Source organism: Dipteris shenzhenensis, chromosome 27 (genome assembly GCF_047967505.1).
Source record: "Dipteris shenzhenensis isolate YYH24624 ecotype China chromosome 27, Dip_SZ_1.0, whole genome shotgun sequence".
Taxonomy (NCBI): domain Eukaryota; kingdom Viridiplantae; phylum Streptophyta; class Polypodiopsida; order Gleicheniales; family Dipteridaceae; genus Dipteris; species Dipteris shenzhenensis.
In genome coordinates this window covers 10,954,365-10,982,344 of record NC_141622.1, presented here as the reverse complement: position 1 = coordinate 10,982,344, position 27,980 = coordinate 10,954,365, and the positions used below count along the sequence as shown (strand labels likewise).

At 49.6% G+C, this 27,980-nt stretch overlaps 1 protein-coding gene across 3 annotated transcripts in view; it reads right to left on the bottom strand.

Annotated features, from left to right (window-relative positions):
• LOC147883849 (mitochondrial dicarboxylate/tricarboxylate transporter DTC-like) overlaps positions 1-26,237 on the bottom strand; it is a 103,385-nt gene extending 77,148 nt beyond the window's left edge. The window contains exons 1-2 of one of the 3 annotated variants that reach the window (XM_087398740.1): positions 25,917-26,237; positions 25,542-25,625 (exon numbers count right to left, since the gene is read on the bottom strand). In XM_087398740.1, coding sequence (XP_087254866.1) covers positions 25,542-25,625; positions 25,917-26,039 — 207 coding nt within the window. In that variant the 5' untranslated portion in view covers positions 26,040-26,237. The other 2 variants (XM_087398742.1, XM_087398741.1) reach the window with 2 other exon arrangements.
• Between the last annotated feature and the right edge of the window lie 1,743 nt (positions 26,238-27,980).

Below are 27,980 nucleotides of genomic sequence, written 5' to 3'. Positions count from 1 at the left end.
CAACGGGAGAAAGAAGCCAGCGATGCATTTAGTCGGAGGGTAGATTATGCCGTCTCATGGCTCGAGAAGGGCAAACGAGCGCAGGCTGAGGGTGACTTCAAGGAAGCTCTTCTATGGTACACTCAGGCCAGAAGCCCTCCATTCTTACTTCCACCACACAATGATGGGAAATTTGTCACCTGAAATTTGTCATCCAGTCTCCTCCTGAGGAAGGTGTGCACCTCTGTATGCTGCTGATAAGAAAGTCCTTCCACGGTTCCTGTCCTGGCATAAGTCCTCGCACCACCATCTTGCAAAGTAAAGCTCTGCACTGTAAATCTGGATCAATAATATTGAGACCCCCATCCTGTGTAGGGAGGATGAGGGTCTCCCAAGCCACCTTGGCTAAGGCATCTGCTGTGCCATCAAGCCCACTCGAGAGAAAGTTCCTAATCGGTCTTCTGAGCTGAATGATGCAGTCCCTAGAACGGCACCAACATGAACATATAAACCGGGCTGTGGCCAAGAGGACCTGGTTGACCACCACAACTCTAGAGGCAAGATCCAGCTTGGCTGAGCTCCAAAAGAGAAGCTTCCTTCTGATGCTCTCCAACACGGGAGCAAACTGCTTGCGTGGTAGAAATACCCAAGCCGACCTGGCAGCCCAAATACCTGATAGGCACACCCCTCTGAACCCAAGTGAACCCTATGTCAAGCCCCTAAACTAGAGTGTCCTCATGACTGATCCAAAAGCCATTGGATTTATGCCAATTTATATGCGCCCCTGCCGCCAAGCAAAATAAATCCAATGCTGTCCTGAAAGAAGTGAGCGTTTGTGGAGAGGCATCCAAATAAATCGCTGTGTCGTCAGCCAACTCACTGTCAAAAGTAGCTCCTCTTCTCTTCTGATGGGAAGTCTCAGCCCAAAGATGTCAGCTTGAGATCTAACATAGATACTCATAGCTTCGGCCACGAACAAAAAAAAGGAAAGGAGAAAGGGGGCATCCCTGACGGACTGATCTCGAAATCTGAAATCTCTCACCCCTTACCCCACCAATAAGTACCTGGCTATGGGCTGATCTGTACAAAGAGGAAACACCTCTGATCCAAACATTAGTGAATCCAAAGCGTAGAAGGGTGCCCTCCAAAAAACTCCAATCTACTCTGTCATAAGCTTTTTCAAAATCCAATAGTAGAATGGCAAGATTCTGGCCACTCTGCATGGCCCACTCTGAAGCTTCCCAGAAAGAAAAAATGTTATAAAAAATACTTCTGCCATGCACAAAACCCGTCTGAGTGTCATGAATAAGATCAAGGAGAAGTGGCTGCAATCGGAGGCTAATAGCCTTGGCCAGAATCTTGTAACAAGTCCCCAGAAGTGTGATAGGCCTCCACTGGGACAATAAATTTCTGCTACCTCCTTTTGGGATAAGGTGGATGAGACCCTCTGTAAGCGACCCAGGCATCTCGCCAGAGTCCCAAATGGCCTGCATGGCTGAAGTAATATAGTCTCCAATCATATCCCAAAATGCAATGAAAAAAGACGGGGTGAGGCCATCTAAACCTGGGCACTTGCCCTTGTGAAGGGCTGAAAGTGCTGTCCTGAACTCTGTGTTGGTGAAAGGTGCGTTGAGTAGAATATGCATATCCGGATTCACCAACACAGGGATACTCTGCCAAATAGCCTGTCTAGCATCCTCTCTATCGTGTGTCTCAGGATCAGCAGTAAGGAGGGTGGCATAGAAATCTGAAGCTATGCGTAAGACGTCATCAGGCTCTGTCTGTAAAACCCCATGTGAGTCAATAAGCTGGGATACACTCTCTCTACTATGTCTAGGGCCAAGAGTAGAGAAAAAGTGTTTATTGACTCTACCACCCATCTGAATCCAGAAGGACTCCCATGCATGAAAGGCATACTCTCTCTCTGATCAAGCAATAACTGCAGATGAGCCCTTGCTGCAGCAAGGCGCTCCTGAATCCAAGCATCTGAAGGCCGTTTCTGCTCTTCCCTCTGCAAAGCTGCCAACTACTGGCGAACACCAATCTCACGTCTGAGAATATCTCGTCTCCTGGTACAAGCAACTGAGCAGTAAAAGTTGCTAATACCAGAAAGGGCAGCGGCTACATGTGATGGATGTGGCTGCCCACCCTGGACATGAGCAAACCATATCTGTAGGGCTGCCTCTGTAAGGTCCTCCTCTGTGTAAAAGGCATCTGGAATCCTGATGCTGGCAGACCGGCCTCTCAAGTGAGGCTCTGAGATAGCCAGCACAATAGGGAAGTGGTCTGAAGTGTAAACCCCCGCAGCAATGCATACCGATCCACCTCTGTCTAGTGCCCAGTCATCTACATAAAATCTGTCAATGCGTGCATGAATAGGCATCTGTTGCCTCCTGTTCGACCAAGAGAACAGGAGGGACTGTGGCTGAATAAGAAAGGCATCATCACACCAAGTATCTCTGCCACAGAAATGGAAAAGGAAGGCATCCCAAGCTGCTCTCTCCAAAGAGTGAAGTCCGCCTTCTCTACCCCCTTTTTTGTTTGACGGTAACTCGACCATGTTAAAGTCACCTCCAATCACCCATGAATCCACAATGGGGGCCCAGGAGAGCAAAGTCTTCCACATAAGGACACGTTCCCCTCTAATGTTGGAGGCATATAGGTTAAGGAAGCCAACCTTACGCCCTCCAATCAAAAGAATAATCCACTGAGCTCTAGAGGGGATAATGACTCCGTGCCCAACAACTAAGGGGAGAACTGACTGCAAAACTGAAATAGAAGTGCCTCCCCTGGTGCCCAAGGCAGGCGACCAAAAAGTATGGCCAGAAAGCAACTTGCCTGACTTGGCACAATCTCTATAATCCAGCTTGTGCTCTTGAATAAATAATATATCAATGGAACCCCCAGTAACACCTGGATGAAGCTGATCCCGGATCAGCTGTCTACGGCGGCGATGTGGGACGCCACGTAGGCCCTGTATGTTCCAACTGATAATCCTCATCGACGGGAGGATGTAGAGTGGAACACCTTACCCGACCCAGTGGCGGAAACGAACCCCTCAACAGGGGAAGACCTCCTGCTTGAGGAGGGAGGGAGGGAGGGAACCAAGTGGTGGAAAATCAACAGGGGAAAGAATCCTGGCACCTGAAGAAGAAGCCCTGTCAATAGGAAACCCAACCACTGGCTCCCCAAAAGTAGCGGGCACAAACTCCTCCTCTGGGAAATCTGAACTCTCTGCCAAGGCTGAAAACGAGTTCCTGTGGAGCAAGCCAGACACCGGAGTGCGAAGGATCCCTTGTGAGGGAAGAGGATCAATAGTGTAAGCTATCCCCTTCCCCCTATCCAAGGGAGGAAGTGAGGAATGCTCTCTATCCTGTGTCTGCCCAGCCGCGGAGATCTCTCCTGCCTCAAGAGGAGCATCTGGCACTGCTGGATCTAAGGAAGAAGCTGCAACTGGGAAGGAGGTCGAAGCTTCAGCGTCTCGGACTGTGCAAGGTGAGACAGGAGGGACAGCTCGAGGTGAAGCAGAGTCTACTAAGGTACCCTCGTGAACTGAAGGAGGGACTTGCACACGTACTGGAACCCACTGTAGAGCGTCGCGTGTGCCTGAGGGAGGTGGGGGTCGAGGAGCAGGTGACGGACCTGTACCACCCCCCTGTCGAGGCCGAGGAATAGGTGCTGGACCTGTACCACCACCTAACTGAGGAGGACCGCCAAGCGAAGAACGAGGAGCAGGAGCTGGACCTGTACCACCCCTCTGTCGAGGTCGAGGGGCGGTAGCTGTACCAGAGGGCTTCTTGGGCCTTTTCTTCTTCCTTGGGCACTCCCTGGCAAAGTGTCCTGAGGTCCTGCAAATCCTGCACTGGTCCTGCCTGCCTGAAATCTCCACTCTCTGGCGAAAAAAGGAACCATCCGGGCGCTGGATCATAACGTGATCCATCTTGAGGTTAGGATCCTTGCAAAGGACCCTAACTCTAGGAACCCCATCAGCCTTGGTTGCCTCTGCTACAGTCAATGGCAACCCAGGGAGGGGTGGGATCTCAGCAACTGCGCCAAAATGCTCCCCAATAACAGAAAGAAGTCGATGGTAAACCTGGGGAAGCCCGGGGAACCTGATGAAGAGCGAGAAGATTTTCTTATCTGCCTCTACTGGGTCGAAACCAATGTGAAAGGCTTCAAAGAAGATCTTCTTGTGTCCCAGGTGTAAAAACTCAGCCTTGAGCACAGTGCTCGCAGCCTCTGGAGTGTCAAAAACAACCTGGAAAAAACCTGGAGTGAGGTCTGGGGGGAGAGCCGCAAGCATCCAGTCTCTGGCTTGGGATCTGGAGGGGTGAGACCCGAAGATGCGTGCTAGCAACGTGGTAGAGCATTCAATCTCTACATCCTTCTTGAGCTGCTGCAACTCGTCTTTAGAGAAAGTGATAGTTTTCACGGCCGGTGGAGGTGGAGTAGGATTGGCTGACGGGGTATCCATCGCCAATCAAGGTGAGAAGGCCGACTCTAACAAATTAAAGGCTCCTTCCGTTCCAAAAAAGCTGCGGGAGAAAAGGGGGCAGAAGGAGGGGAAAGGAGGCAAGGAGGAAGCAGGGGGGAAGGGGAGGGAAGGAGGAGAGGGGTTGAGAGGGGAAAGGGGCAAGCTGAGAGGGAGGGAGGGGGCGCTGGAGGGGAGGGCTGAGAGGGTGTGGAGAAGGAGAGGGAGAGGGAGAGGAAGGAGAGAAGGGAAGGGGAGGAGAGGGGGGGGCGGAGGGGGCGGAGAAGCAGGGAGGAGGCGGGGGGGAGCAGGCTGAGAGGTAGGGAGAGGGCTGAGAGGAAGAGAGGGGGCGGGAGAGCAGGCAGGGAGGGGGCGGAACAGCAGGGGGGAGGCGAAGGGCAAGCAGGGGGAGGGGGCGGAAAGGCAGGGGGAGGGGACGAGGGACAGGCAGGGGGAGGGGGCGGAGCAGCAGGCAGGGGGAGGGGGCGGAGCAGCAGGGAGGGGGCGAGGGACAAGCTGAGGGGAGAGAGGGAGGGACGGGCTGAGGGAGGGGGAGCAGCAGGGGAATGGGGAGGAGCAGCAGCTCAGCTTCTGACTTAGCCTGAGTTTCTAACTTCTCAAAAACAAGTGTCCAAAAGTTACTTGTAAACTTTGAGTCCCTGTCACTAACTATGTCAAATGGCAAACCATACAGCTTAAACAAGTGGTCCACAAACTCGTGAGCCAGCTGAACAGCTGAAATAGTTGTTCTAGTAGGTATGAATCTAGCCATTTTTGTCAAATGGTCGACTATGACCCAAATGGAGTCATGACCCTTGCGCGTACGAGGCAAACCAGTAATAAAATCCATGGAAATACTTTCCCATTTATTACCTGGAATCTGTAATGGCTGTAATAAGCCTGCACTTCTAAGGCGTTCTGCCTTAGTAACCTGACAAACCTGGCAACCTACTACATAGTTCTCAATAAATGCACGCATCTTAGGCCAATAAAAGGTATGCTTCACAAGAGACAGAGTCCGATGTATACCTGGATGTCCAGCACTAGGAGCATCATGACACTCCCATAGTATCTTGGATTTAAGGTCCAGAACATCTGGCACACAAATCTTTTCATTCCGGAACAGCAAGCCGTTCCTAATCATCCACTGACCTCCTGCCGCCTGTATCGTAGGTGGCACAATCCCTGAGTCCTGGTCAACCATGGAGCTCCCATCCTGGACTCTCTGCCAATAAGAACTGAAATGACTATCAGTTGCGTATAGCCCTCTCAAGGATTGAAAAAGGTCTGAGGATATTTCCATAAATGACAGAGCATTTACAAACTTAACTCGACTTAAGGCATCCGCCACACTATTCAACGAACCCTTACGATAACATATTTCAAAATCAAAATCTTGCATTAATTCTGCCCATCTAGCTTTCCGTCCCCTCAATTCGGAACCATCACACACATACTTAATTGACTGATGATCAGTCAATACAAGGAACTTTGAACCATACAAGTAGTGTCTCCAAACCTTAAGAGCATACACTACAGCATAAAGTTCCTTCTCGAGTGTGGGCCAACGATATTGGGTGTCGTCTAGCTTCTTACTCTCGAAAGCTACAGGTCTGCCCTCTTGGAATAGGGCTGCCCCAATCGCATAATCACTTGCATCGGCCTCTAAAACATAAGGCCGGGTAGGATCGGGTAATGCAAGAACGGGTGCTTCCTTGATAGAAAACTTCAAGGTTTCAAGCCTTGTTCAATGCATCATTCCAAGAGATCGGCTAGGTAGACCTGCGTCCGCGACCTTTCAATATGTTTGTCAGGGGTGCCGTGATATGTGAATAATCACGCACAGACTTCCGTAGAAATACCGTAAATCCTAGGAAAGAACGAAGTTGTTTCATAGTTTGAGGGATAGGCCATTCTAAAACCTTCTGGATACGATCCAGATCAATGCTAATACCTTCAGAAGAAATCTTGTGTCCTAAGTAAATGATCTCCTTCATAAAGAAGTCACATTTACTCATCTTGGCATAGAGCTTATGCTGTCTTAGAATAACTAAGACAATCCGGAGGTGTCCTATGTGATCCTCAAGCGTTCGACTATAGACCAAGATGTCATCTAAGAACGCTACAACAAATTTGCCCAGAAAATCCCTAAACAAATCATTCATCATCTGCTGAAAAGTAGCAGGAGCATTGGTCAAACCAAAAGGTAATACAAGAAACTCGTAGTGACCATACCTAGTTCGGAATGCGGTTCTATCTATGTGTTTAGCATAGATACGGATTTGGTGATAACCCGTCCGCAAATCAATCTTAGTGAAATCCGTTCCGATGATCTGATAGACCGTTTGACCGTTTAGCATAAATACTTCGCTCCGGCCAAACGGTCTATCAGATCATCGGAACGTGGTAGAGGGTATCGATTCTTAATTGTCACTTTATTTAATCGTTTATAATCTATACACATTCTCCATGTAGAGTCTTTCTTCTTTCTTAAGAGGACAGGTGCACCCCAAGGTGATTTACTTGGGCGTATATAGCGGGTAGCTAACTCATCCTCCTCTAGCTGGCTCATCCTATAGGTGGTACACTAATAGGTTGAGCCCCTGGGACTAAGTCTATGCGATGATCTACTGCCCGTTCTGGAGGTAAACCTTCCGGCAGTTGGGCAGGGAATACATCCGTAAAACTATCTAACAACATTCTCAATTCACGGTGTTCAAACACACTTAAATCATTCTTGTTAATTACAGAGACAACAAATGAAGAAAGCGGAATCAAAACACATTGATAGACATCATAATGAGAAGTGTTTAATATATTCCGAAGCTGCATCGCAGATACGATAGGTCCCTGAGAAGAGGGAATTTTATCACACTGAATACAAAATTGGGTGTCCTTATCTACAAAAGAAAGTGTATGCTCCGTCCATCCAATCTGAATATTGTGGGTTTTAAACCACTCTATTCCGATTAACAATTCTACATGCTCCAGGTGCATAACATAACACGTAAGAGCCCCTGTGTAAGCTTGAATCCGGATAGGAAGCGCTTCAACCTTGCGATCCCAAAACTGCTTCCCAGCTGGAAGCTGCACCTCATAGGTGTGATCGCTAGGTACTGTGGACAGCCCCATCTTCTGCACAAATTTGTAATTAACAAAGTTGTGAGAGCTGCCCGGATCAAAGAGAATGTGAACTAGTTTGTCCATAACTTCTCCATAAACTCGGAAAAGATCATGGGAACCAAACAACGAAGTATTGAAAGTGCAATTACAAGAAAGTGGGCAGGTAATGACATTTACTGAAATACCTGTCATCGAAACTTGGTTCGCTCCCTTGGCTTTGGTACCTGGACCCGCCTGGAGCTTCGGTCCAAGCACTAACTTTTGATTCTTGCGCTTTGGACATTCATTCTTGGTGTGGCCCCGCTCCTTGCAATAGAAGCAACAGCCCTCCTTCTTTAGCTTCAATGTGCGAAGGAAACGGGCTCGGCCATTCTTTGCCTGAGTCAAGTTTTTCTTGGAGGCGTTGTCCGTAGACTTCGTCTCCCCGGTACCAGTCGTAGGCTGAAAGAACTTGCGTTTGTTCTTTCCACTCGTGTCGGAAACTGTAGTTGCCTTTGCACCGGCCATGGTATCATCATAAATACGCGCGTAATTCATGGCCTCTTGCAACGTTGTGCATTTGTTGTTCTTGATTTGCAACTTGTATGAATCTAGCAAACCATCCACAAAGAAACCTAACAAGGTCACTAGATCCATCTTTGTGGCCCTGGTCTGCAGATCTCGAAACCTTTGAAGATAAACTTCAAATGACAAGTTTAGCTTTGACATATCGAGGGCTTTAAGCTTGCCAACGATATCATAATCGTCCTCCTTCTTCAGGAACTCTTTCCTAAAGACCCCTTCGAAATCTATCCATGTATCCGGCTTAGGTTGGAGTTCCTTCCACCATAGCAACGCCTTTCCTGACATGAAGCCTGCTGCAAGCTGTATTTTCTTTTCATCTGGGTACGGGTGGAACTGGAAGTGTACCTGCCACTTGTGTAACCAAGTGTCAACAACCTTCTTAGTTCGAGACTTTTGATCTCCCGAAAAAGGGTATGGAGTTATGTTCGGGCCTAGCACTGAAGCCATGGCATCCACATGCGTGAGTGCCTGCACAGTGCTAGCCAGAAGGGTGAGAGTCGCCTGAATCCCTTGGAGTTGCTGTGTCAACCCTGTTTGATTCGCATTAACCTACTCGAATTTTCCATCCAGAGCAGTGGTGAATTCACTGAAGGCCTTCTTCGTAATTAGATCGTCATAAAGACCCTGGTCTTCCTCTCCCACAAGAGTGTAATCCAAATCCTTATCTCCCATGGTGAACTCGGGATTTGCAGGATTAGACATATCTGAAATCTGATTTGAACGAATATAAACTAAGAAATAACCGAGGGAATCGAAGCTAAAAGGAGAGTGGAGCAGAGAAAAACCGTCCCAAGAGATGCTGACGAAAGAAGATGCTGGAAACTGGCAAACAGCGGGCGCAATAAACCCAGAGTCTTCCTCTTGCTGAATTCGATGTAGGCTGCAGTGTACGGAGATCTGCAGTAATCCGTACAGTACGAAATCCTCCTGCTGGCCGTACTGTTGACGCAAACAGTACGGATGCTGACGTGGACTGTACGATCGCTGACGCAATCTGTATGGATGCTGACGCAGTCCGTACGGTTGCTGACGCGATCTGTACGGATGTTGACGCAATCCGTACGGTTGCTAACGCAAGTGTACGACAGCTGGCACGGGTTGTACGGCAGCCTGACGTGGGTGTACGGAATCCTGATGGCGCAATCAACGACGATGGGCAAGGTGGGCTTCTCACACAAAGCTATGGCTGAGCTTGAGACCTTGCCAAGCTATATAGGGAATAGGGCGGCTAATCTAGGAAGCCCTGCTTCCCAGAAAAGCTCACCCTCCCAACTTTGGAGGGTGGTGCTTTTTCAAAAAAAGCATCACCTCCCACAGAGTAGCCGCACCCTGTTCCAGCCCCTTGCGCATCACCCTGCCCTGGCCGAAACTCCTTCCAGCCATGGTGCACCACACAACCTCACGCCTCTGCGTTCTCTACCCCCACGCCGCTCTGACCAGCCACAATCTGCACGCCTGCCACTCAGCTCCTCTATCGCCTCTCCTACTTGCACCTTCGCTCTCTCCCAGCGACGCTCATCCCTCTCTCACCTAAGCCCTTCAGCAAATTCGAAACACACTCTCTCTTTCTACCTTTTCCCTACATCCTGACCACCCCAGATAACCCATAAACCAACCAGAATTTGTAGCACCAAATTTCGAATTTTAGGGCATACTTGGAGGAAGAAATCGTCCAAAATATTCACATCAGAAATTCCTACCTCAGGAGCTGGCTCTGATACCAACTGACACATCCCAACGCTCCTGAAACCTCTGATCTGCAAAACCAAACACGCCCAACGTGAGAAACTGAGCAGGCTGCTCACCACCCAACCATGACATCTACGGAATGTGATCCCGAATCAGGAGATGTCCCCTCCAAGCCACGAGCTGAGCTACTGGCACGAACTCCCAATCAGATCCAAACTAGCCTGGTGTCCCATACCACCAGGTGGCGCTATGAAGCTTGGGATCTGCCACTGGGCCTTGGGCTACGCTAAGATGCAGGTGCGCGTCCGCGACTCAATCCAAGAACAGACCTAGCACCTGGTGGCGCTATGAAGCTTGGGATCTGCCACTGGGCCTTGGGCTACGCTAAGATGCAGGTGCGCGTCCGCGACTCAATCCAAGAACAGACCTAGCACCTGGGAACGAAACTTGCTCCCATCGGCACACTGAGAACTGAACCCCCTGGGCCCCTTTTATAGACTTGGGCCCTAGCGCCAAAAATAGCGAAGACCTATAAATGTTTCGTACCCTTGCCACTCAACCCGAGAATCAAGCGTGCCTTGCTCTAAGCCTCCCCAGGCTACCTGAGCTAGTCTTGTGTACCCAGTACACGTCAGATACCAATCTGTGCACATGACATCTACCCTTCCCCCGCCTCTACCCTTCCCTCCACCTCTACACCCCTCCCCTTTACCCGCTCCCTACCCCCGCCTCTACCCCCCGCCTCTATATCCCTCTCCTCTACCTCCTTCTATCCTCTCCGCTGCCCCCTCCCCTTTCAGCCCGCTTCCCCTTCCTTGCTCCTTCGTTCACTCTACCCTGCTCCCTCCCCCCGCTTCTGCCTTAGCCCTCCCTCTACCCCGCTCCCTACCTCCGGCATTTTTTTCCTTCTTCCTGTCTCCCCCCTCTTCCTCTTGCAGCGTTTTTTGGGAGCGAAAGGAGCCTCAAAAATGTCCTCCTCACCTCGATTGGCGACGGATATTCCGTCAGCCAATCCTACTCCACCTCCACCGGCTGCGAAAACTATTACTTTTTCTAAAGACGAGTTGCAGCAGCTCAAGAAGGACGTAGAGATTGAATGCTCTACCACTGGTCGCACGCATCTTCGGGTGTCACTCTTCCAGATCCCAAGCTAGAGATTGGATGCTTGCGGCTCCCCCCCTAGACCTCACTCCACGATTGTTAGACGTTCGTCTTCTGGGATGAGGGTTTTTCCAAGTTGTTTTTGACACTCCAGAGGCTGCGAGCACTGTGCTCAAAGCTGAGTTTTTACACCTCGGACACGGGAAGATCTTCTTTGACGCCTTTGATATTGGTTTCGACCTAGTGGAGGCAGATAAGGAAATTTTTTCGCTCTTCATCAGGTTTCCCGGGCTTCCCCAAGTTTACCATCGACTTCTTTCTGTTATTGGGGAGCATTTTGGCGCGGTTGCTAAGATCCCACCCCTCCCTGGGTTGCCATTGACTGCAGCAGACGCAACCAAGGCTGATGGGGTACCTAGAGTTAGGGTCCTCTGTAAGGATCCTAACCTCACGATGGATCATGTTATGATCCAGCGCCCGGATGGTTCCTTTTTTCGCCAAAGAGTAGAGATTATAGGGAGGCAGGAGCAGTGCAGGATATGTAGGACCATTGGACACTTTGCCAGGGATTTCCCCAGGAAGAAGAAATGGCCTAAGAAGCCCTCTGGTACAGCTACTGTCCCACGGCCTTGATAGGGGGGTGGTACAAGTCCAACACTTGCTCCTCGCCTTCGACAGGGGGTGGTACAGGTCCAACACCTGCTCCTCGGTCTCGACAGGGGGTGCTCCTCGACCTCCACATGGCGGTCCTCCTCAGGATGGTGGTGATATAGGTCCAGCACCTGCTCCTCGGCCTCGACAAGAGGTCGTACAGGTCCATCACCTGCTCCTCGACCTCCACATGGTAGTCCTCCTTAGGACGGTGGTACAGGTCCTACTCGCCAGAGTGCTCCTCCACTGAGCACTCCTTTGATACCACCACCTTCTACCTCAAGTGCCTCACGACCTTCTATTTCAAGGGCACCCGACGCATACCAGTGGGTTTCGGTTCGTGTGCAGATCCCTCCTTCAATTCACGAGGATACACTAGTGGACTCTACTTCACCTCGGGCTGTCCCTCTAGTCTCACCTCGCAAAGTCCGAGACACTTCAGCTTCGACCTCCTCCCCGGTTGTAGCTTCTCCCCTAGAACCAGCCTGCCAGACACTCTCCTTGCGGCAGTAGAGGTCTCCGTGGCTGGGCAAACATAGGATCGAGAGCAATCCTCACTTCCTCCCTTGAATGGGGGGAAGGGGATGGTTTACACTATTGATCATCTTCCCTCAGAAGGGATCCTTCGCACTCCGGTGTTTGGCTTGATTCACAGGAACTCATTTTCAGCCCTGGCAAATGCTTCAGATTTCCCTGAAAAGGAGTTTGTGCCCTCTACTTTTGGTGAGCCAGTGATTGGGTTTCCTGTTGGCAGGGCTTCTTCTTCAGGTGGTAGGGTTCTTTCCCCTGTTGATTTTTCGCCACTTGGTTCCATTCCTCGCTCCTCGAGAAGGAGGTCTTCTCCTGTTGAGGGGTTTGTTTCTGCCACTAGGTCGGGTAAGGTGTTCCACTCTACATCCTCCCGTCGATGAGGATTATTAGTTGGAACATACAGGGCCTAGGTAGCATCCCACATCGCTGTCGTAGATAGCTGATCCGGGATCAGCTTCATCCAGGTGTTACTGGGGGTTCCATTGATATCTTATTTATTCAGGAGCACAAACTGGATTCTAGAGATTGTGCCAAGTCACGCAAGTTGCTTTCTGGCCATACTTTTTGGTTGCCTGCCTTGGGCACCAGGGGGGGCACTTCTATTTCAGTTTCGCAGTCGCGGTTCTCCCCTTAGTTGTTGGGGAAAGCTTTCCGCAGGCTTCCAGAGGAGACCAAATCAAGGTTGACAGGACATCTCAGAGGGAGTGCAGGGAGGATCTTGCAGATTGAGGCAGCCCTTCCAGAGGTTTGGGTAGACACAGATGATATGCCACTCACTTCCTCCACTTGGGCAGGTACTTTTTCGAGAGGCGGGGTTCCGCTTCAGGTTTTGGCCTTTCGAGATGCATAGGAGGATGCTTTAATTTTTAGTGTCCAGGATGGTGGCAGATTGCTCAGGTCCACAGAGGACATCTTGCTTGAGTCTGCTTTTCAGCCTATCAGGGTTGTAGGTCTTTTGATGCAGGGATCAGATTCTAAGTGGTTCCTAGACCCAGACCCCCGGCTACTCTCCACTGGGTATTGGAGGCTCTGGCTCTATGGGGGAGTTCCCATCAGGTATTTGCAGTGGGACCCCGGAGAGTGGGAGTGGATCGACGCAGGGCATCGAGAGAAGGGCATCCCCTTCTTTCGTTACACGGTTAGTAATGCCAGGAGACATCAGCTCAGTAGTAGAGGTTGGAGACCTTCTAGAGTTCCTCATTGGGAGACTTTTGATATTACTGCGGACCTGCAGAGGTGCTTCTAGAGGAGACTCTGGAAATCCCACAGGAATAGAAAGATCACTATCTTCTTTTGGCTTTCTATTCATGGAGGGATTGCAGTGAACCTTTGGAGGTCCAGGTTCGGAGCCGACCCTACATGCCCTCGATGCCTTTCTGCTCCGGATTCTATTCAACATTGCTTATGGGATTGCAGACAGGCGAGGATGATTTGGATGGGGGTAGCCAGGATTTTCAGTCACTTTGCCCATTCCCCATTTTTTATGACATGGGGCTCAGTGGCTTGGCTTTCTCTTACAGGACCTCAGGTTTTCTATGAGAGAGTTGACTCCTCTCGGGCCATTTCGGTTCGACGTCATCGGATTGAGTCCTGTTCGTTGGATGTGGTACCACACCTTCCTTTTACAGCTGTACATGCCTCTGTGGATACTTCTTGGGAGATTCTAGCGAGCATAGCATCCTGGCATATCTGGAGAGCCAGATGCACAGAGGCTTTGGAGGGTACTCAGGTTCATCCCTCGCACACATTGGCTAGTATCTGGACAGACATCGTACATACTTTGATGGTCGTATGGACAGGTATGTAGGGAGACTCCCGTGCAGCCTCAGCTAGGAGGGCTTCTTTCTTCAGGGAATGGAAGGATTCTCCTTTCTTCTCTGAAACTACTACAGGTTTGAGGTGGCACTTTCAGCCTCAGCCCTAGTTGTTTTCCACCTCACCCTGAGGGGGTTTTTTATTTATCCTTATGATTTCATGATGTATTCCGCTTTGAGCTTGCTCTCGCGGGTTTTTTCTCTTACTTAATAGAAGTCTTTTTCTTGAAAAAAAAAAAAAAAAAGAAGGTAAAGCTCTCCACTGTAAATCTGGATCAATAATATTGAGACCCCCTTCGTGTGTAGGGAGGATGAGGGCCTCCCAAGCCACCCTGGCTGAGGCATCTGCTGTGGCATTAAGCCCACTCTAGAGAAAGTTTCTGATCAGTCTTCTGAGCTGAATGATGCAGTCCCTAGAACGGCACCAGCATGAACAAATAAACCAGGCCGTGGCCAAGAGGACCTGGTTGACCACCACAACTCTAGAGGCAAGATCCAGCTTGGCTGAGCTCCAAAAAAGAAGTTTCCTTCTGATGCTCTCCAAAACGGGAGCAAACTGCTGCGTGGTAGAGATATCCAAGCCGACCTGGCAGCCCAAATACCTGATAGGCTCACCCCTCTGAACCCAAGTGAATCCTAAATCAAGCCCCCAAACTGGAGTGTCCTCATCACTGATCCAAAAGCCATTGCATTTATGCCAATTTATCTGCGCCCCTGCTGCCAAGCAAAATAAATCCAATGCTGTCCTGAAAGAAGTGAGCGTCAGTGGAGTGGCATCCAAGTAAATTGCTGTGTCATCTGCCAGCTCATTGTCAAGTAGCTCCTCTTCCCTTCTGATGGGAAGTCTCAGCCCAAAGATGTCAGCTTGAGATCTAACATAGATACTCATAGCTTCGGCCATGAACAAAAAAAGGAAAGGAGCAAGGTGGCATCCTTGACGGACTGATCTCGAAATCTGAAATCTCTCACCCCTTACCCCATCATTAAGTACCTGGCTATGGGCTGATCTGTACAAAGAGGAAACACCTCTGATCCAAGCATGAGTGAAGCCAAAGCGTAGAAGGGTGCCCTCCAAAAAACCCCAATCTACTCTGTCATAAGCTTTATCAAAATCCAAGACTAGAATGGCAAGATTCTGGCCACTCTACATGGCCCACTCTGAAGCTTCTTAGAAAGAAAAAATGTTATAAAAAATGCTTCTGCCATGCACAAATCCCGTCTGAGTGTCATGAATAAGATCAAGGAAAAGTGGCTGCAATCGAAGGCTGATAGCCTTGGCCAGAATCTTGTAACAAGTCCCCAGAAGTGTGATAGGCCTCCACTGGGACACTAAATTTCTGCAATCTCCTTTTGAGATAAGGTGGATGAGACCCTCTGTAAGCCACCTAGGCATCTCGCCAGAGTCCCAAATGGCTTGCAGGGCTGAAGTAATATAGTCTCCAATCATATCCCAAAATGCAATGAAAAAAGACGGGGTGAGGCCATCCGAACCTAGGCACTTGCCCTTGTGAAGGGCTGAAAGTGCAGTCCTGAACTCTGTGTTGGTGAAAGGTGCATCGAGTAGAACATGCATACGCGTGCTTTGCCAAATAGCCTGTCTAGCATCCTCTCTATCATGTGTCTCAGGATCAGTAGTAAGAAGGGTGGCATAGAAATCTGAAGCTATGCGTAAGACATCATCAGGCTCTGTCTGTAAAACCCCATGTGAGTCAATAAGCTGGGATACACTCTCTCTACTATGTCTAGGGCCAAGAGCATAGAAAAAGTATTTATTGACTCTACCACCCATCTGAATCCAAAAGGACTCCCGTGCATGAAAGGCATACTTTGCTCTCTGATCAAGCAATAACTACTGATGAGCCCTTGCTTCAGCAAGGCGCTCCTGAATCCAAGCATCTGAAGGCCGTTTCTGCTCTTCCCTCTGCAAAGCTACCAAACTGCTGGCGAACACCAATCTCACGTCTGAGAATATCTCATCTCCTAATACAAGCAACTGAGCGGTAGAAGTCGCTAATACCAGAAAGGGCAGCGGCTACATGTGAAGGATATGGCTGCCCACCCTGGACCTGAGCAACCCATATCTGCAGGGCTGCCTCTGTAAGGTCCTCCTCTGTGTAAAAGGCATCTGGAATCCTGATGCTGGCAGACCGGCCTCTCAAGTGAGGTTCTGAGATAGCCAGCACAACAGGAAAGTGGTCTGAAGTGGAAACCCCAGCAGCAATGCATACCGATCCACCTCTGTCTAGTGCCCAGTCATCTACATAGAATCTGTCAATGTGTGCATGAATAGGCATCTGCTGCCTCCTGTTCGACCAAGAGAATAGAAGGGATTGTGGCTGAATAAGAAAGGCATCATCACACCAAGTATCTATCCCACAGAAGTGAAAAAGGAAGGCATCCCAAGCTGCTCTCTCCAAAGAGTGAAGTCCGCCTTCTCTACCCCCTTTTTTGTCTGACGGTAACTCGACTATGTTAAAGTCAGCTCCAATCACCCAAGAATCCACAATGGGGGCCTAGGAGAGCAAAGTCTTCCACATAAGGACACGTTCCCCTCTAATGTTGGAGGCATATAGGTTAAGGAAACCAACCTTACACCCTCCAATCAAAAGAATAATCCACTGAGCTCTAGAGGGAATAATGACTCTGTGTCCAACAACTAAGGGGAGAACCGACTGCGAAACTGAAATAGAAGTGCCCCCCCGGTTGCCCAAGGCAGGCGACCAAAAAGTATGGCTAGAAAACAACTTGCCTGACTTGGCACAATCTCTAGAATCCAGCTTGTGCTCTTGAATAAATAAGATATCAATGGAACCCCCAGTAACACCTGGATGAAGCTGATCTCGGATCAGTTGTCTACGGGTGCGATGTGGGACGCCACCTAGGCCCTGTATGTTCCAACTAATAATCCTCATTGACGATAGGATGTAGAGTGGAACACCTTACCCGACCTAGTGGTGGAAACAAACCCCTCAACAGGGGAAGACCTCCTGCTCGAGGAGGGAGGGATGGAACCAAGTGGCGAAAAATCAACAGGGGAAAGAACCCTACCACCTGAAGAAGAAGCCCTGTCAACAGGAAACCCAATCACTGGCTCCCCAAAAGTAGCGGGCACAAACTCCTCCTCTGGGAAATCTGAACCATCTGCCAGGGCTGAAAACGAGTTCGTGTGAAGCAAGCCAGACACCAGAGTGCGAAGGATCCCTTCTGAGGGAAGAGGATCAATAGTGTAAACCATCCCCTTCCCCCTATCCAAGGGAGGAAATGAGGACTGCTCTCTATCCTGTGTTTCCCCAGCCACGGAGACCTCTACTGCCTCAAGAAGAGCGTCTGGCACTGTTGGATCTAGGGAAGAAGCTGCAACCGGGGAGGAGGTCGAAGCTTCAGCGTCTCGGACTGTGCGAGGTGAGACTGGAGGGACAGCTCGAGGTGAAGCAGAGTCCACTAATGTACCCTCGTGAACTGAAGGAGGGATCTGCACACGTGCCAGAACCCACTGGAGAGCATCGCGTGCCCCTGAGGTAGGTGGGGGTCGAGGAGCAGGTGATGGACTTGTACCACCCCCCTGTCGAGGCCGAGGAGCAGGTGCTGGACCTGTACCACCACCATCCTGAGGAGGACCGCCATGCGAAGGTTGAGGAGCAGGTGCTGGACCTGTACCACCCCTCTATTGAGGCCGAGGAGCAAGTGCTGGACCTATACCATCCCCCTGTCCCTCCTGTCGAGGCCATGGGGCAGTAGCTGTACCAAAGGGCTTCTTGGGCCTTTTCTTCTTCCTGGGGCAATCCCTGGCAAAGTGTCCAATGGTCTTGCAAATCCTGCACTGGTCCTGTTTGCCTGAAATCTCTACTCTTTGGCGAAAAAAGGAACCATCTAGGCGCTGGATCATAACATGATCCATCTTGAGGTTAGGATCCTTACAGAGGACCCTAACTCTAGGAACCCCAGCAGCCTTGGTTGCCTCTGCTGCAGTCAATGGCAACCTAGGGAGGTGGGATCTCAGCAACTGCGCCAAAATGCTCCCCAATAACAGAAAGAAGTCGATGGTAAACCTGGGGAAGCCCGAGGAATCTGATGAAGAGCGAAAAGATTTCCTTATCTGCCTCCACTGGGTCGAAACCAATATGAAAGGCTTCAAAGAAGATCTTCCTGTGTAACAAGTGTAAAAACTCAGCCTTGAGCACAATGCTCGCAGCCTCTGGAGTGTCAAAAACAACCTGGAAAAAACCTCGTCCCAGAAGACGAACATCTAACAATCGTGGAGTGAGGTCTGGGGGGAGAGCCGCAAGCATCCAGTCTCTGGCTTGGGATTTGGAGGGGTGAGACCTGAAGATGCGTGCTAGCAACGTGGTACAACATTCAATCTCTACATCCTTCTTGAGCTGCTGCAACTCGTCTTTAGAAAAGGTAATAGTTTTCGCGGCCGGTGGAGGTGGAGTAGGATTGGCTGACGGAGTATCCATCGCCAATCGAGGTGAGGAGGCCGACTCTAACAATTTGGAGGCTCCTTCCGCTCCAAAAAAAGCTACGGGAGAAAGGGAGGAAGAAAAAAGGGAAAGGAGGTGAGGAGGGAGAGGCTGAAGGGGAGGGGGGCAGGTTGAGAGGGAGGGAGGGGGCAGGCTAGAAAGAGGAAAGGGAGGGGAAGGAGAGGCAGGAAGGGGGCGGGCTGAGGGGCAGGGACGGGGCGGGCTGAGAGGGAGAGGAGAGGGAGAGAAAGGAGAGGGAGAGGGGCAGGGAGGGGCAGGGAGGGGACGAGGGGCAGGCTGAGAGGGGGAGGAGAGGGAGCGGAGAGTGAAGGGAAGGGGGAGGAGAGGGAGAGGAGGGAGCGGGGCTGAGAGGCAGAGAGGGGGTGGAGAGGCAGGGAGGGGGCGGAGAGGGGGGGCGGGGGAGTAGGCAGGGAGGGGGCGGAGAGGCAGGGAGGGGGCGGGGGAGCAGGGCGGGCTGAGAGGCAGGGAGGGGGCGGAGAGGCAGAGAGGGGGCGGGGGAGCAGGCAAGGAGGGGGCGGAGAGGCAGGGAGGGAGCAGGGGAGCAGGCAGGGAGGGGGCGGGGGAGCAGGCTGAGAGGGGGAGGAGAGGAAGCGGGCTGGAAGGGGGCGGGCTGAAGGGAAGGAGGGGAAGGGAGGGAGCGGCTGAGGGAGAGGGAGGGGCTGAGGGCAAGGGAGAGAGGGAGGGACGGGCTGAGGGAGAGGGTGCAGCAAGGGAGCGGGGAGGAGCAGCAGCTCCGGGCAGTGAGTCTGATGTAGTGTGTTCTTTGAGTAGGTGACCACTATAAATTCCTAATCTATGACCACCTAGAATTCCTAACCATATAGTTGAAAGAACAAGGGTACTTAAAGGGGACTCTACATCAATCCATCTACGCTCTCCTGGATCCTATGGCAAATACTAAAGGAGGCAGCCACTATACAAACAAAGCTGCCATGGTTTATCCATGGCCAAAATAGGATTGGGATATCTATACCAGTGGACCTCACTAAAGCCACTAATGTTGATGGTGTGGAGAACGACGCCCTCAACCGGTTCCTAAACTACAAGTCTAACTTATTGTACATGCACGCCACAAGAAGGCCGCCCCCCTAGGGAATGGAAACAAGAAAAACTAGGGAATAGGAATGGAATGCCACATCGTCATACCCATAAAAAATACACTATACTCTATACACTAGAAATCTTGACAGTTGGAGTTTGAACTCAATACACTCAAAAGTGAAATCACAGAGAAAGAAACACAGCTTGGAGCTGCTCCTCTCCCCGTGAGCTGCTGCCCCCCCCCCCTCTCCCTCTCTCAGCCAGCCCCCTCTCCCTCTCTTTCCCTCCCCCTCACCCTCGCTGCCCACCCTCTCCCTCCCCTTGCTTCTCCTCCTCTCCCTCCCCTTCGCCAGCCCTTTCTCCCTCCTCCCTCCCTTCCTCCTCCCCACTCTCCCTCTCCCCCCCTGCCAGCCCTCCTGCCCCCTCCCTCTCCCTCCTCGCCCTCACTCTCCCCACCCGCTGCCCTCCCTCCCCCGCCCCCTCTCCCCCACCCGCTGCCCCCCGCCCCCTCCCTTCCCCGTCCCCTTTCTCCCCCGCCCTCCCTCTCCCGCTGCGCCCCGCCCCCTCCTCCTCCCCCGCCCCTTCCCTCCCCTTCCCCCTCCACCACCCTCCCTCTCCCCCCCCCCCTCTACCCCCCCCGCACCCTTCTCCTCCCCCGCCCCCCCCTTTCTCCCCCCGGCCCCTCTTTCCCCCCCTTCTCCCTCCCCTCTCCCGCCTCCTCCCTCCCCCGCCCGTTCCCCCACCCTTCCTCTAACCACCCCGCCCCCTCCCTTCCTATCCCACCACCTCCCCACCCACCTTCTCTCTCCCCGCCTTCAGCCCCCTTCCTCCCTCCTAACCCGCCCCCTCCCTCCCTCATATCCCCCCCCCTCTTTTCCTCTCCGTCGCCTACCCTCTCCTTCCCCGTCAGCCCTCTCCCTTCTATCCTATCTCAGCTCCCCTCCGCTTCTCCTCTCTGTCCCTCCCCCTCTCTCCTACCCTCTCCTTTTCTCCTCTCTCCTACGCCCGTTTCAGGGCGTCCTGGGCAGTAGTTTCATGGATGGAGCTTTAACAGTGTTGGAATTGGCCTTTTCACTTCGATTGGCAAATGGATCCCCATTCAGCCAATCTCCGTCCACTTCCACCTGCCGCGAGAACCGTCATTTTTTCAGAAGACGAGTTACAGCAGCTCAAGAAAGATGTGGAATTAGAGGGCTCCACATCACTTTTCACCCGCATCTTTGGGTCACATCCTTCCAGATCACAGGCTAGAGACTGGATGCTGGCGGCCTTACTAGGAGATCTCGCCCCACACCTCAGGGATATTCTACTTTTGGGACGTGGATTCTTCCAAGTGATTTTCAACTCCCACAAGTCCACAGCCCTTGTTCTCAAAGCTAATCCCCTGGCTTTGGGTTCGAGGAGGATTTTTCTTTTGCTACACCTTGGGCTTCGATCCGGTCGAGGAGGACAGTCAGGTTATATCACTGTCCATTAGGTTTCCTGGTCTTCCTCAGGATTACCATCGACTTCTTGCTACTATCGGAGCCACTTTCGGAGTGGTCACTGAGATTCCCCCCCTTCCTGGCATGCCTTCTTCCTCGGAAGAGGCAGTCAGAGCGGATGGGGTGCCTCGAGTTAGGGTCATTGTCTCTGACCCTAACATCAAAGATGACCACATCATGATTCAGTGTCCAGATGGCTCTCTCTTTTGACAGAGAATCGAGATTGCAGGTAGACAGGATCAGTGCAGGATTTGCAGGACCCTTGGGCACTTTGCTAGAGATTGCCCAAGGAAGAGAAAAAGACCCAAGAGGTCTTCTCGTGCGGCTCCTTCATGTACTACCCCGTCTGCACCTCCCCTGCGGCCTGTACCATGCACTCCACGACTACTAGGAGCAGCAGGGCACCCTGCTTCGCGCACCCCCAGGACCACTAGGGACAGTAGGGCGCCCAAAGCCTGCAACACTCCCAGTACCACGTTGGAGAGCGGTCAGAGTGGCTCCTTTATCTCAGGAGGAGACCCTTGATCCAGTTCAGACAGATGCCATCTAGACTCCAGAGGTGGATGCTGTTGCAGCCCCAGATACTATAGTTCCACATCAAGAGGGGACTTCAGATGCACCAGCCCCGGTCATTTTCGTTTCTGATCATGAGGCTACCAATACTTCTCCCCCTCAGACTATTCATGCCACAGCTGAGGGAGTGTTTGCACAGATGAGGACTACAGATCCTTCTTCAGCCCAGTCACAGGCCTCCTCAACTCCCAACTTCAGACGTACTGATAGAGGCCTGGCAGGTCCTTCTCCTCCTTCCTCCACGAGTGTACGTCTTCTTCGCACTCCTCGGCCAGACTTGCTTCTTAGGAACTCTTTTTCGACACTGGCTGATTCAGCGACTTTCATGGATGATGAGGAGTTTGTGCCCTCCACCTTAGGGGTCCCGGTCATTGGGATTCCTTTTGACAGGGCCTCCCCCTCATCAAGTGTAGGGATCCTTTCACCTGTCGAGTTTTCTGACCTCAGCAGGGGAAGCTGGTCTCCTCTACTAGGTCGGGTAAGCCTTTCCATCCAGCATCCTCCTGTCGATGAGGAGTGGTCCAAAACCAGTTCTTTGTGAAGCCATCTACAATGGGATTGTAGCCATTGGCCAATGCTGCGTGATGTAGGAGGAGATGGCTCTGTCGAATCATGGCTTCTATATTCCTCTCACATCCCCCGCTATAGACAACAACCACAAGGGGAGGGGTGCACCTACCCCCACATCCCCAAGCTCTTACAATAGGCCAAGGGGCACGCAAGGAGCTAAGACAAGGGGGGGCACTCCTGCCCTAACAACCCTTGTGTTACAACAACAAAGGGTGGCAGACCTTCCCACTCCTCTACTCCATCACATAGATCTCAAAAGGGGGAGGGGTGTTCCCTGCCCTCCTAGCCCCTCTACATCAACAAAAAGAAGGGCAAGGTGGGGGATCCTCCCAACCCACTGCCATATCAACGACACCAAAAGGGGGGAAGGATGATCCGTGGACCGCCTGCAAGGTCACCAAACGAGCTATCCACAGCGCTAGGCTTTAAAAGGGGATGGGTGATAGAGCATGATGAAGGAGGGGAGGATAAGCTGGGAATAGAAGGCTAAGGTGGAGAGGAAGAGGAGGATAAGGTGGGAATAGAAGGCCGAGGTGGAGAGGAGGAGGACGAAGAGGAGGAGGATAAGGATGACCAACAGAAGGGAAGGGAAATGAAGAGGATAAGGGGATCCCTCCCTAGCAGGATCACAAAACTCTCCTATACCCTAGGGTAAAGCTACCTATAAAGCACATCTGTAATTATCAATGTATCAGAACCCAAGTTAGGTAGGGGAAGCTCAAATAACTGGTGGGCTTCTGTGCTCATAGAAGTTAGTGGCTTCAAGAGTTGCAGAGAAACGAGCTCCAGAGTAGAGAAGGCTCCTATTGTGTTTTGTTGGAAGCTTTCATTCTTGCCTATAGTGGATTACTTGGTGGATCAACACCTTTTTTTGAAGTTTCAGGACAAATTCCTTTCGTCAGCAAGGTTTCAAGCTTATTGAACAGCAGTTCCCATTGTTTTGGTGGATCATCTCTATACATTCAAGGGAGAAACCTCTATAGCAACACTGTTTCTTATTTATACAGCACCGGACTTGTCATGCAAGTCTTTTTTTCAACTCTGCAACCTTTTCCGAGTCTGCAGGCAATTAGACCACACAACACCGTCATCTTGTGGAAATCCCTGCTGCTTTGTGCTATGAACATCTCATGCCCTCTGATCAAAAGCCTTAGTGGTAGGGTCTCAAGGATTAGCTACTTGTTTTGTAAGGAAGACCCCAAGCTCCCCACGTTCAGTTCTGGTTTGGACTGTCTTGCACTTCTTCACTTTCTCTGATGTTTGTTTATATCCAAAGCACAAGAGCTGCGAGATAAAAAAATTGGAGACAGAAAACAATACCACAACAATTTGTGAGCAATTGTTCACATGCAGCGCATCCCGCAACTATTATGAATTAGAGTTCCTGTTGCTTAAGCTCATTGTAGAGATGGTTGTTGCACCTGAAAATCAAATACAGCATAAAAAACAGCCAGTATATACTTCAGTAGCTCTTGCTCTTTCCTTCCCTCTATTGCGTATCCCTCACCTCAGGTGCCAGCATGAAGCCTCAGCTGATTTTTGCCTGTGTGATATTTTTTCGCAAGGAAAGGATAAGGTCAAAACCGTTAGTCTATAAAATGAATGTAAAAGAGCTTTTAAATTTCGAGGCAGTTCATGTATGAACTGTGAATCACTTCAATGGCCTTGGATATATCATCACAGGTTGCACTATCATTATTGACATCATCTATGCACGAGCCCCAAGACACGGTATCTTGGAAACGAAGCCAAAATAAGGGTGACATCACTGGCATTAAGGGGGGAACCTGCCCCACGTAAACTATCTGCCAGTCACAACCTGATTGAGGGGATATTTGTGCCACTGGAGGTGCACACATTGAGACCACCTCCTTGCAGTGGGGTTGGAGATTGGTTCTCTCTTTGTGTGTTGAAGTCTCACCACCTTTGGTCCAAATGTGGGTTTGTTGGGTATTTTGAAGCCGAGTGTGAGAACCAGACCTGTAATTTATGTGTTTGCTTGAGTGCAAGTGTGAATAGGGTTCTAGTTTGGGGTTTAGTTTCAGTGTGAGTGGGAATGAGGTTTTGGTTGGTGGGCTTGTGTAAGTTTGAAGGGTCACTAGATTAGATTTGATTTTGTGACACATCATCAGTCGTGTGTGTGAGAAGATAAGGCACTTTGCTCTGCCTATAAAATGAGGCAGAATGCACTTGTTTGAACCCTTTTCTATCAACATCAATCAGTGTACTTTGCCTCAGCTTTGCCTTCATGTACCTCCATCCTCCTTGCTTCCATTCGTCTCTCTCTCTCTCTCTCTCTCCATGTAATTATCAACAGGGACTGCAAGCAAAGCTAAGGGAGAGAAGATAAAGATACAAGAAGGGGTCTTTAATCAAGGTTTTTCTTTGGCTCGAACAACCCTTGAACACTCAAGCAAGTTACTGATGAGCCTGAGGGCAAGGCCTGTAAACTGCCCAGACCTCAAACAGGATAGGACACGCATACATCCCCCACACACACGCACACCATCCAGTCTCATGGAGTATTTGCTGATCTCTGATCCAGGGCTACACAGGCTGGAGCACACAAAGGGCCATAGGAATCTGATGGCGTGTGTTGAATGCAGTGATCAAATTCTGCATGATGCGTTTCAGATTAAACTATAATGGCCTCTTTTTCTATCTATCAACTTTTGAAGGCACTATTTCAGTATAATTATTGCTTGTGCAGCTAACAAAGCAAAATCAATAAACTTAGAACAAGCGGGAGGCCTTTCAAATTCATAAATTTACACATAAGTCCCACAAATGTCGGTGTAAATTGAACCGTCTGAGGAAGTGCAACCTTAGGAACTTGTTCCTTTGCCCAGCGGATGGGCAACTAAGGTGATTAATCTACGGGCCCATAATTGCAGCTTAGGAGGCATACAATCCATCCCCTCCATCCCATGCTATTTTTCAAACTATATCCAAAGTTAGAATTCGTGTTTCAGAATTTGGATTTGATCTTCTTTTTTTTTTCAACTGAATTTGGATTTGGTCTTAGGTGTTATAACACATGGGCCATATTGCATGTCCAGAACCCTTGCACTAGAGGTAGAATTAGGGGTTCAAATCTCAACACTTACAAGACAATATATGGCATGCCGAGGGCACCTAACAAAACCAGAGGCGAACGGATGATCACTCCATCGCCTCCCCGACATTAGTTTAGGTCCCCAAGTTGAAATTGTAATCTGGCATTTGTAAGTTGCAAAACATAGTTGGACGTGAGGCCCAATGCAGTTCAACAACTTAAGCTCTCCGGTGATAATTAGCTGAGTTGCCTTCAAGTGGCGTTTTCCATGCATCCTCAGTGTGAAGCGATCGAAAGTTGTTTCTTTATGTGATACATGGTCCAAGTGAGCTTGAAGTGACGTATTGCCGTTAGCAGGTATACAAATAAAGTAAAAAATTCTAATGCAAAGCTTCAGGATAAACAACCGACCTTGTAGAATGCACCAACCCCTTCATTTTGATACATGCGTTTTGCCACCTGCGTCGCCGAGCCTTCGCCCAACTGTATTCGCACCTGCAAAGCCTCCTCGAATTGGTTAGTACTAGTAGACCTAACGATCCTAAGATCTCTTGGCAAGAGTCTCCTCCAGTTGTTCATAGGCTTAAGAAAATGACAATAAAAAAGTGGTTCCAAAGATAATTCGTAGTAAGACGTTCCAGGACCAAATTACTTTTGAGATCAAAATTGAAATTTAGAAAGACGAAACTAAAAGTTGAGTTAGACAACCCACAAACACAAACGCAGTTGTTTGTTGCAAATGAAGGATTGTATGTCATGCAGCAAAGGTAGTTGCTTGGCAATCACCTTAATCATGTCAACAGGCTGGATAACGCACGTTGCCAACATGCCAGATAACCCACCATTGACGAAGGGCTTAGCTGCTTGCCACACCACCGGACCACCTCGGAGCTTCTTATCAGTGGCCATGGGAAGATTTACACCAAGGACAGATGTCGAGCGTCGTCGAACGGAATCTCGGAAAAGGGACGTATAGCAGATATGGGCGACCCAAAACAGTGCAGAAGAGATCAGAAGCAGTAACAATCTGGATGCTGACAAACAAATGGAAGACAATCAGCAGTGAAGAAGGAGCAAATTGTGAAAGTCGACGTGAGGAAAGGTGGCAGCTAGAGGACTCATATCGAAGAAAAGACGGGTAAAGCCATGACGTGGTGGGATGGGTTGGCGAACACACATATACCTGCAATATATCATATGGAGAGAGAGTCTTACATTACTTCACTTTAACTAGTAGATTCGTGGTTCCTTGTTGCTTGGAAAATGGACTTAAGGCCTCTTGGTCACTTTTGTAGCTTGCTTGCAATCCAACTTGGTTGTTATTTATGTGTCTCAAACAAAAGACTTTAGGTAGATTCCTTTGACAAGACAAATATAGTAGTTTGGTGAATAGGTAGACTTCCTTTTACAAGACAAATATACACTACTAATTCAGCTTTGTTTGATCTATTACGAAATTGTGACGATAAGAGATTGGGATGCCTCTTTGGTCTGCATTTGCACAAGTGATAGAGAAAGACTCTACATGTAGTTACCCGCTTGTATACATCTCTCTCTCTCTCTCTCTCTCTCTCTCTCTACCCCCATTTTCTTCATCTTGCAATCTAGCCATACATAGTTATTTAATCTTATATGTCGTCTCCTCTACTTTGAGCTCTCCCTCTTTCTTACACCTCAACATGGTGTTTGATAGATTTTAATGATGAATCATTGTTGTATCTATAAATATATCACCAATTTGAGTCCTTCCAATAGGTCTGCAAGTGGAAATGTACTATTGTATATCAATTTAGATTTATGCATCATTACGTGAAGCTAATTTAGGTGAGCATTGTGTAAAGTTAATTGAGCTGAGTAGCTTACAATTTTACGATGCCTTGATTGGAGGTATGGATGGTGTGTGGATAAGACGATATAATAAAGTTATATGCATTGCTCATTAATCCATTTTACGGGTTTATTAAAGGGAATAAAAAGCCTACAAGGTATTCAATCCTCGTGGAAAACTCTTTATGATGACCAGATATGATGGCCAATAATGAAAGATTTGAAGAGATGCTATATAGTAATGTTGGGCAAAACTCAATTTGAACTAGCTCATAAAGATTTTTCCCTTCAATGAGTGCAATCCAAAGCCCTTGATCATATACAAAGTAGCTAGAAAGTTGTGTCTACATGCAATCATGAGGAAATGTGCTTGAAGGCAATGTCTTTCATATATGGTCTCAAGGGAAGTGAATGGGGGTAAAGGTGTTCATCAAAGCCTAATGAATTACTTATAATTTACAATTTACTCACATTTGCATCATCATCTACATTGAGATTTATGAAAGATTCAGTGCCCAATTGAAAACAAGACTCTACAATAGAAGAGAATGCTTACCCAATGCTCACCCAATGGAAGAGAATGCTTACCTCTATGGAAGATAATGCTTACCCAATGTTGATTGGGAGACCCTGGTTCAACAATGCAAAATTATTACATGATTTGGGCTCCAAGTTAATGACAATTAAAACTCGAGATAAGGAAGTATAAGTTCCTACTAATCCAAGAAAAGTACACAAGAGTTGCAGACCAAAGGATTTAGAAGCTCGAGATTAGTTTCCATAGGATGTTGAAACTTGGCTTATGGAACTCCGGATCCTCCTAGTGGGAGAGCTTGATCTCTTCTAGGTGGCTTTTGGACTCAAACTGATCACGGATTAAGAGTGATTGAGAGATCAAGAGAGATTGAGTGTTTCATTCCATTCTCTTCCGTTGAGAGAAAATTCCGTCCATAGAGAGAATTTCCGTCCATATTTTGTGAAGAGGAGTTCATTTCTTTTGAGTGATTGTAAGATCTTGTGAGG